A 10563-nucleotide genomic window follows, 5' to 3' on the forward strand; every position below is an offset into this window, starting at 1 on the left:
GGAGTGAAGTCAGGCATTGTTATATTCTCAAAACACCTTGGAATGAAAGAATATGCCCCCTTTATGATACTAAGAGAGTTGAATATGAAAAACACTTTCTCTTGGAGTGCCTAGCCCTTACTCACATCCGCTCTCCTTTTTAAAACATTTTCCACACTACCGACCTTCATGACTTGTTAAGTCAACAAAGCTACAGTGATCTTAAAACGCTTATCTCGCTTTTATTTAATCATAGAATTAAAATATTAAAGAGCCTCATTTAACTGCCTACATTTTGAAGGTCTAATAGACCTCTATTGGTCTTTGTACACATTAACCATCATCATCATTATTGGATTGAAAATTATAAAAAAAATAATTACAATTTAATATAAAGAAAATTATCGCATCATCTTATATTATTTATTTCGTTGAGATAGAAGAATATAAAGCATTGGCCAACATTGTCAACTAACTTTGCAACAAATCAAATCATGAATTTTGAGTCAATCCAACCATTTCAAGCACTATTGGTATTTCGACATCCTCTTGATGGTTTTAGTTAACTTATGGCTTTTCTACTTTACTCAGAATTTATCAATGTTGTGGTATAATTAATTGTATAATGAATTTTGGTTATTAAATATTTTTGTATGTATTATGTTAATATATCAATATATTTGGAATAAAAGACATTAACTTTTGTTATTAGTATGATTTCAATCTATTAAAACATAGCAAAAAGATTTTGACATTATATAATTTAATATCAATTTAATAGAAAAAAAGAGACATATGATTAGATATCTCATGTATAAGAAGAAACTATACAACATGGAAGGCAGGAAGTTCCTCAAAATTGCTTCTAACTTTGGCCAAACTACCCACCTCATGCTCAAGCTAAGCTGGCATAAGGATGACCAGTCTTGGCTAGACCATTAAGGGTTAAAGGAGGAGATCATCTTGAAGAATAAAGATAATATTAAAAATATTATTCCTTCCAAATTTAAGGATAAGTTGTGGAATGATAAGGAGTTAGAGGGAAAAAGGAAGCTAAGGTACTGTAAGGAGGTGATCAACCACAACTTGTCACATTTGCAATACTAAGAGGGTTGAAGATGAAAAGTACTTTCTCTTGATGGTCCAGCTCTTGGTCACATCTGTTCTGATTCTAGCTTTGCCACCATACCAACCTTCTTGAGTTGTTAAGTAAGAAAACTATGATGATGTAGGAACACCTCTCTCCATTATTTTCGATCATAGAAATAAAATATTAAAGAATCTCATTTAATCTTTTACTTTCCCAAAGTCCAATAGACCATATTAGTCTTAGTGAGCGTTAATCATCATCATCTCATATATATATATATATATATATATATATATATATATATATATAATAAAAATAACTATTAAATTATGATTAATTTTTTTTTATATATATAAATGTAAATAAAATTAAAATAAATAAATGTATATTATTAAAAATAATAAATAAATTAAAGATCGCCCTGTAAATATTTTATGTTTTGGTTTTTTTTTTTTAATATGTTTCATTAATTTAACTATAAAGTTGCTAAAAATCCATTGAAATTATAAAAAAAAAAATCCATAAATTATAAAAAAAATCAATCGTGTTTACATTTAAAAATATAATTTAAAACAATGACAATCTCATGACAATCTTATCCCAAGCAAAATCCTAACCAAAACCTAAAACACTTCATTTGAATTATATTTAAATATTAATTATAAATCACATCAATTTTAATTCAATTTATATATTACAAAATATTTATATATATAATAATTAATTATAAATCACATGAATTTTAATTCAATTTATATATTACAAAATATTTATACATATAATAAAAACTTATTTTTGAGTATTTTCGTATGAGAGGGATCATTTCAATGTTGCTCACAAATAGTTCACATGCCAAAATATATTATTAGAAAAGGTTTAATATAAGGCTGTATTATTACATTTAGATTCAAGTATGTTTATTTATTAAATAATTTAGATTAGAATATTTTTATTTATGAAAAATTTGTAATATTTTAATAATTAATTATAAAAAAAATAGAAATTTAAATTAAATGATTTAGTTTGTAAATATTTTTAATAAATTGAAAGTGGTAGTGTAAATATTTTATGTTTTTTTTTAATATATTTTATTAATTTAACTATAAATTTAATAGAAAATTATTAAAATTATAAAAAAATCAATCATATTTACATTTAAAAATATAATTTAAACAATAACAATCTCATGACAATCTCACCCCAAGCCAAATCCTAATCAAAACCTAAAACACTTCATTTGAATTATATTTAAATATTAATTATAAATCACATAAATTTTAATTAAATTTATATATTACAAAATATTTATATATATAATAAAACTTATTTTTGAGTATTTTCATATGAGAGAGATCATTTCAATGTTGGTTACAAATTGTTCACACGCCAAAATATATTATTAGAAAAAATTAAATATAAGGTTGTATTATTACATTCAGATTCAAGTATCTTCATTTACCAAGGAATTTAGATCAAAATATCTTTATTTATGAAAAATTTGGTAATGTTTTAATAATTAATTATAAAAAAAAAGATAAAATTTAAATTAAATTATTTAGTTTTTAAATATATTTAATTAATTCTAAATGTAGAATAGTTCATAACAAAATGTATTATTAAAATATTAGTATTATGTAAAGGTGTAGTTTAACATATAGATGAACTAGTTTTTTTCATTAGAATTTGAAATACATTTTTGAATGTATAAATAGATTCAACACTCTAAAAAGTATAAATATAAATTACTTTATATACAATAATTTATTAAATTAAAATGAATATTTCTTTATTTATTTTTCTTAAAAATACTTAATTATACAATAATTTATATCTATATTGATCTTGCTAATTTTTTCTCTCAGAGAATGTAATAATGAAGGAAATCATAACATAATCCTAGAACATGATGTTAAGAGATCCCCAATATCCATTTGTTATAAGTTTCATCTTTTAATTTTTAAGAGGCTCAAATACTATTCATTCAATCTGGTCAATATTAGTGTATATCCATGATCCAAACCAATGCTAAAATATATGTTGTCAAATGTATATTTTATCTTTAAATCCTATAGTATATATTAGATTATGTAAATAATAATATAAACCATATTAGATTATGTAAATAATAGTACCATATTAATTAATCTACTTTTGAGTTATTATTGGTAACATTCAATAGTTTTACTTTGTTGGTCTCTTATATGTCCTATAAGATATTATTAGGTATTTCTCATAAATACAAATACAGTGAAGGATGCTTTCGAGGTTATGATAATTTTATTGTGAGTGTTTAGTGCAATTTCAAACCAGAATTTAGCATTCAATAAGTCATTTTTGTGTTATGATCATTTTGTTTTTTTTCTTATAATAAATATGTGAAAATTTTAACATAAATAATGTGATATTGAAAGGTAATTTTATTAATAAAATATTTATTAGTGAAGATTTAATTTATTATTAGAACTTAATTTTTGAGGGGCAAATTTTTAAAAATAACGTATTTTTTTGACCGGAAGCATAAAGACCTAAAAAAAATAAAAAATAAAATCGCTCCTTAAAAAAAAATCTAAATTCCAACCTTGCTCAACAGCACGTCTCTCATTCTTTCCATCATTTTTTTTTATTTTTTGTTTGATTCTACATACAAATTTATTGGAATGTACTCCACTTACTCTTATTCAGAATAAGATATCATTAATCCGTAATAAAGCAGAGGTCGTCATTTTTTTTTCAAGCACAGCGATTTAAATTCAGTAATGTTGTTTTGTTTTTGTTTTTAATGTAAAACTATTTTTTATTTACAATTAAAAATAATAATTTTCTTCAAAATATTTTAAAGAAAAACCATACAACTCATTTTACTTTTGTATTATGTTGATTTATATAATAATTGTGAATTAGATATCACATATGGAGTAATTTGGAGAACCAAATTTTATTGTTCATTTACAAATCATTTTTATTTTATGCTATGTCGACTTACATAATAATCGTGAATTAGGCATTACATATTCAGTGATTTGGAGAACTAATTTTATTATTCATTTTTTTTTTTTTTATGCCTGACATTTTGGAATAGTTATTATTGAGAGCGAAAACATAACATATTCTATAATTTGGTAAATCATGCTTTTTCTATTCATTTACTTTGTGTTATGTCTCATATTTGTTCAAAAATCCATTATCCACTTATCAAATTGCAACGTTTAAGTTGTAGGTACTAACTACTATGTAGCACTTTTATATTATTGGATTGAAAAGAAATTATAATTTAATATAAATGAAATTATTGCATCTTATTATATTATTTCCTTTTTTGGGATAGAAAAATATAAAGCATTTGCCAATATTATTAAGTAACTATATAACCAATCAAATCATGCACTTCTAGTCAATCCAACTATTTCAAGCACTATTGATATTCAATAGAAGAATATAAAGAATTTGTCAACATTATTAAGTAACTATATAACCAATCAAATTATGCACTTCTAGTCAATCTAGCTATTTCAAGGACTATTGATATTTTCACATCCCCTTGATGGTTTTAGTTAACTTAAGGTTTTTTTACTTTATTTGAAATTTACCAATGTTGTGGTATAATGTATTGTATAACAAAGTCTTGGTCAATAAATCTTTTTATATGTATCATGTTAGTATATCAATATATTTGGTATAAAAGGCATTGAGTTTTGTTTTTGTTTGGTTTCAATTTAATAAACTATAGCAAAAAGATATTGATATTATATAATCTAGTATCAATTAGCCAAAAGTAATATGTAAACCATGAGATTCAAAGTTCGTGAGTCAAGTCAAAAAATATATGTAGCCGTAGTCTACCGAATTTTGGTTAAAATTAACTATATCCTAAAAAAAGTCATTTCATCTGTAAGTTAAACTACTATATATATAAATGACAAAAAATGATATTTAAAAAAATAAAAATATAAACTATTATAAATGTATTTTAAATTATAATATGTTAAATATAAAACAAAAAAAACAAATTTTATAAAATGTAAATAAAATAATAAAAATTAAAACTAAAAAATATGTATCCAAACTTAAAATAAAAAAGTGTAAATTATTACAAAAACTTAAAATGAACCACATTAGTTGATTCTAAATGTCGACCCAATCCTTTTTTCAAAAAAAAAAAACCTTACAATGTGATAATCCTAAAAACTGTTTTTTAAATTATGGATCACAAAAATTTTCAATCTAACAAACTTAAAATAAATAAGTGTAAATTATTAAAAAAACTAAAAATAATTAGTTAAATATTCTATATTTTGACTTTTTCTAAAAATATGTATATTTTGACTTTTTCTTAAATATATATTTTTTATTATTGAACTAGAAGTTTGATAAAGATTTGTTGAATATTTTGACATTTTCTTAAATATGTTTTTATATTATTTAACTAGAAATTTGATAAAAATTTGTTCACTTACACATCTACACAATCTAAATTCCTTGAACAAAAGTCAACCTATTAAATTTATTTATACATTTAAAATTAGGTATTCAACCTATTAAATTTATTTATACATTTAAAATTCATACCTAATAGCAAAATCCTAACCAAACACCAAAAACAGTGCATTTGAATTTGTTAACAAGAGGGAAGAAAGGGGAACAAAATAGATTTTTAAGGATAAGTTGGTATCTTCTCTACTTAAAGTCAAGACCCAAGGAGGGTGCTGATATGACACCCGCCATCCTTTGTTGACCTTAGAATCCATGTCTTTACACCTGCCATCCTTCATTTGCTTGACCTTAGAGAATCCATGCCATTAAATCACTAATCCAGGCCTGCCTCCTCGTCATTATTCCCCATTCTTGTTAAGCTCGGGAACTGCATATTCTGCTTCCCAAGGCCGAAGCCTGCCCTCACATGTCCCTCGCCTTTCTTCCCTTAATGCCTTCCCATCTCCTCATCCTCATTCTCACTGTGATATGTGCCTCCCTCCTCCCCTGCTCGGTATGCTTTGATGCGCAATATGAGTACTGCCAAAGCACAGGTAGTGCATGTGGGACAATGAATATCACGTACCCTTTCGGTGTGGGAAACCGTGGATGCGGTCTCCCGGGTACCTTTCAGGTCGATTGCGTGCAGAGCTCAAGTCCAGTAATCCAGATTGATGGCCGGAACTACACATTAGTAAGCATCTTCTATGATTCCAACACCTTGGTTATTTTCATGGACGAAAGCTGCAAGTTTTTAGGGGATTCCATCAACATAGGTTTGGACTATGCAAACCCCTGGTTCAGCACTAGAAGTAAGACCAACTGGACTTTAAACGTATTCAAGTGTAGTAAACCTATAGAGGATACACAAGCCGGGCAGATCAGCCAATGTAATGCTAGTGTCTATTACTCTTTATCTTTGTTTAATTACTCTGTTCCTGGATGTGTTCTGCAACGAGCCCCTGTTGAGACGGCAAGAATTGAATGGGTTTCCAATGATACAGTCAGAGATGAAAGTTGCACATCATGTGAAGCAAGTGGAGGGATATGCGGTTACAACATTTCCGATTCAACTGCGGCTTCGCCTTTCGTCTGCTATTGCAGGGATAGACCCTATACTGACAAATGCCCCAGCCATGGTATGCTCTATTTTTACTTTCTGCAAAACTTTTGTTTTTTAGAAACACTTTCATGCTTTTGTGAGGAATCTAGGAGTTTTACATGAGGTTCCCACTTCCCAGGGAGCAGACATGTCATGCAAAACTGATTATTTTGAGGCCTAAGAAACAGGTTGATATTGCTAACAGTATATAGTATATCTTCAAGGGATGTGTTATTCAGCGTATAAATTTGATGAGATGCATCATTCATGGTATAAATTTGATAGGTACTTTTTGATGAGGGATACATCATCTATGGTATAATGAATTTGATAGGTACTCTTATTTTGGAAGGAAATTTTTGATTACCAATTTTCTTTTAAAATTGTTTGATGACTAATTTTCTTTTTAAAATTGTTTTTTTAAACATATTCAACCATGTTCATTTCTATTCCCAAATTAGTTAATCATCCGGTACAATTATGTATAGTAATTATTTATGTAATTTTAAAGATTTTACAAATGATTTTAAACCATTTTTGAAAATTTTTAACTAGCTTGGTCAAACCCATTAACTATAATGTATTTTGAATAGCAACTGCTCATTTTAGCTTTCAATTTGATAACTTAGACTAAAGGAGACCCATGTAAATAATAAAACAAGTTTGAACCCACTTGTAAATAGGAATTTGGCAGGATTCTAACATTTCAAGTAATAGTAATATGCAGGGCATACATTTTGAAGAAATTCATAATCTCCTGACAAGGAAGAAGAATAAAGCTATCCTGCAGACTTGTAACACTTAAAAGACCCAAACCCAATTGTGTTTAGATTCAAGTGTGAATGTATCAAACACATCATAACTTTGCTAACCACATATCTGAGATTTTCATATCCAACCACAAAATAAATTTGTTTTCTAATTAAACTAATAATAGACCCATTTTATAAACATTGAGATCTCACTTGTGTACCAACACTAAACAAATTACACAAAACTCTCAAAATCAAATGAAAAATTGCTATTTCACCCATATAAACAATAAATCGTTAGTTAGTGTTTAATATAGAATACCAATAGCTTATAGATGTAGACATGTCATATGAGTCTCAACCTTTAACCTTTAGGCATCTTTTAACCTTTAGGCTTCAATGCTCATGTTTTAGGCTAAGTGTGGACAATGTAGGATTGCATGGTGTGAGTGAATACAGAGAGAATCCTTTTCTAATAAGTCCAAAGAAGCACTATCAAGTCCAAAGATACACTAGTGGTGAGTTTATGCTTATCTTAAAGTCCAACACTATTGGGGCATTCTATTGTTTATCTTAAAGTATTATGTTAAAGAATTAGTAGTATTGTGGGTGACACATAGTGCGATATTTATCTTGGAGTCTCATGGAGCAGGATCATTAATTTCTTTTGTTTCTGCAATTTTATTTGGAATTGGTTATATATATGGGTAAATTTTTAAGTTAATTATCAAATGAAATTAGTAACAATCCGTGCGTGACATGTAGATTTCAAAATAATTAGTATTTAATGAGTAAATTCTTCAAATTTAACCATTTTTATCTAGATTTCTGCAATATTATGAAATCAATTAAATTAACAAAAATAATTTTTTTTGGTGACTTTACTCTTATACTTCCAATTCTAAAATATTCATTAAATAAACAATCAAATTAAATTCAACCTGCCAATATTAATACAAATAAGAGAACTGAACAAAAAAAAATCTATTTCAGGGCATATTAGATGTACATGTGGATCTTGCAATTACTCATGATATTTGTTATGGCTATTTTACAGGGAGAGGAAACAAGTCAACTATTATAGGTAATTTATGGACCATTTTCGAAATTTACAATCAAATTAAATTTAGCAGCTTTTACTTATTATATTGTTGGGTGTTACAAAAATATCAATATCTTTATTCTTTGACAGGTTTGTCGATTGGAGGTGCTGCCCTGGCAGCAATAGCGGTGATCTGCTTAGTGTTTTATGCTAAAAAGAGGAGAACACAACTCACCGGTACCTCTGATTCAAAGGTGGAGAAATTCTTAAGGGACTATGCTTATGAAATGCCAACAAGATATTCACACGATCAACTCAAGAAGATGACGAATAACTTTACAGAAAAATTGGGAGAAGGGGGTTTTGGGGTAGTCTATAAAGGAATGTTTCGGAACGGTACCCTGGTGGCCGTGAAGCTTCTTGATAGGCAGAGGCACAGCGAGGCCCAATTCATGAACGAAGTGGCAACCATTGGACGGGTCCATCATGTTAATTTGGTTCGTCTGTTGGGGTTTTGCTTTGAAAACCCCATAAGCGCACTGGTATATGAATTCATGGCTAATGGGTCTCTGGAGAAGCTTATATTTACTGGCAAAGAGAAGGCGCGAATGCTAAAGTGGGAACAATTGTATTCAATTGCTTTGGGTGCGGCTCATGGAATTGCATATTTACACCAAGATTGCGAGAAGCGCATCATACACTTCGACATCAAACCTCATAACATATTGCTGGACGCCGACTTCACACCAAAAGTTTCTGATTTTGGTCTCGCAAAACTTTGTGGGAAGGAAGACGACCATATCTCAATGACAGCCGGGAGAGGGACGCCGGGATATGTTGCGCCAGAGGTGTGTGACAGTGCTCTGGGCCCTGTTACAGATAAATCAGATGTCTATAGTTATGGAATGGTTTTGCTGGAGATGGTTGGTGGGAGAAAGAATATCAATTGGAAAGCCAGCTATTCGAGTCAGTTTTATTTCCCCGAGTGGGCTTTCAAGTTGCTCGAGACTGGGAAATTAGGGAGGATATTGGGAGGTGCAGGAGGACAGGGAGAAATTGAAGCAGAAGCAGGGGATGAAGAGAAGGTGAGGAGACTCACAAAAGTTGGATTGTGGTGTATTCAATATAAATCCACAGATCGTCCTTCTATGAGCAGGATTCTTCAAATGTTAGAAGGTAATGCAGATGATGTGCTCAATCCTCCTTTGCCCTTCAATATCTTCTCCCCTGCAACTGAAACAACTGAAACATCTGCATCTATGTCTTCCCGGAATGAAGAATTTTCATCAATGAATATTACATCTGTGTCTTCTAAGAATGAAAAATATTCATCAATGAATATCATATCTGTTTAATGTATATCGATGGCAGGTTTTGAAAATATTCTTGAATATGAAAAGACAATTATTTGAACTCAGGTGGATTGAGGTATGTGTGGAGGTAAGAATGGTAATGTGGAGGTGAGGTTGGATTGTTCACATCAGCCTTTGCATTGTTGCGAGTCGATTCTTTATACAGTATTGTGCCATCCAATGACTCGGGTATGGACTTGAGGAACTTGAGTATTAGAGAACACTGGCTGAAACTTCCACCATTTTTCTTTTCTCCGCAGGAATCTTGTAAAATCCAGAGAGTATATATAAAGCAAGTCAGTCAACACCATGTGTTTGGCTATGCCAGTACAGGAGCAGAGCTATTTTTGTTTTCAAGTCATGGTGGGCAGGTAATATTTTCGAATGACTTTTGAATCTCGTGAACAATCCATTAAACACACACAAGATTTCAAAAACTTATCCAATGGTCTGTCAGCAGCAATGGCAAGTCAATATTGTTTATATATAAATATATTTATATTTTGAGAAGTTAGAAGAGTGCTGTAAAAAAAGAAGAGAGGTTATGTTGATCTAATTGAATTAAAATAGTATTTTTTTTTAATATTTCAATTCTTCCAAAAATTTGTTCGCCACACTCATACTCATATATAATAAAGGTTCATAAATCATATATATTTATAGTCAATTATATGTTGATCTTATTCAACTATATTTGACTATGTTAATTAGGTTCAAACGTGGTTAAACAAACTCAATCATGGTCATACTTGGTCTAACATTGCCACTCATTATCA

The 10563-nt window shown here is 28.9% G+C and overlaps 1 protein-coding gene across 1 annotated transcript; it reads left to right on the forward strand.

Moving 5' to 3' along the window:
• The first annotated feature begins 5873 nt into the window (after positions 1-5873).
• LOC149174629 (rust resistance kinase Lr10-like) lies at positions 5874-10297 on the forward strand. Its single transcript, XM_089419363.1, has 3 exons — positions 5874-6678; positions 8451-8477; positions 8586-10297. The coding sequence occupies exons 1-3, from the start codon at positions 5967-5969 to the stop codon at positions 9788-9790; spliced, it is 1944 nt and encodes a 647-aa protein (XP_089275489.1). The 5' UTR covers positions 5874-5966; the 3' UTR covers positions 9791-10297.
• The last annotated feature ends 266 nt before the right edge of the window (positions 10298-10563 follow it).

This window comes from Pinus tabuliformis, chromosome 4_1, assembly GCF_031772625.1.
Source record: "Pinus tabuliformis cultivar Carrire ecotype Pingquan chromosome 4_1, CPIR1, whole genome shotgun sequence".
In the NCBI taxonomy this organism is placed as follows: domain Eukaryota; kingdom Viridiplantae; phylum Streptophyta; class Pinopsida; order Pinales; family Pinaceae; genus Pinus; species Pinus tabuliformis.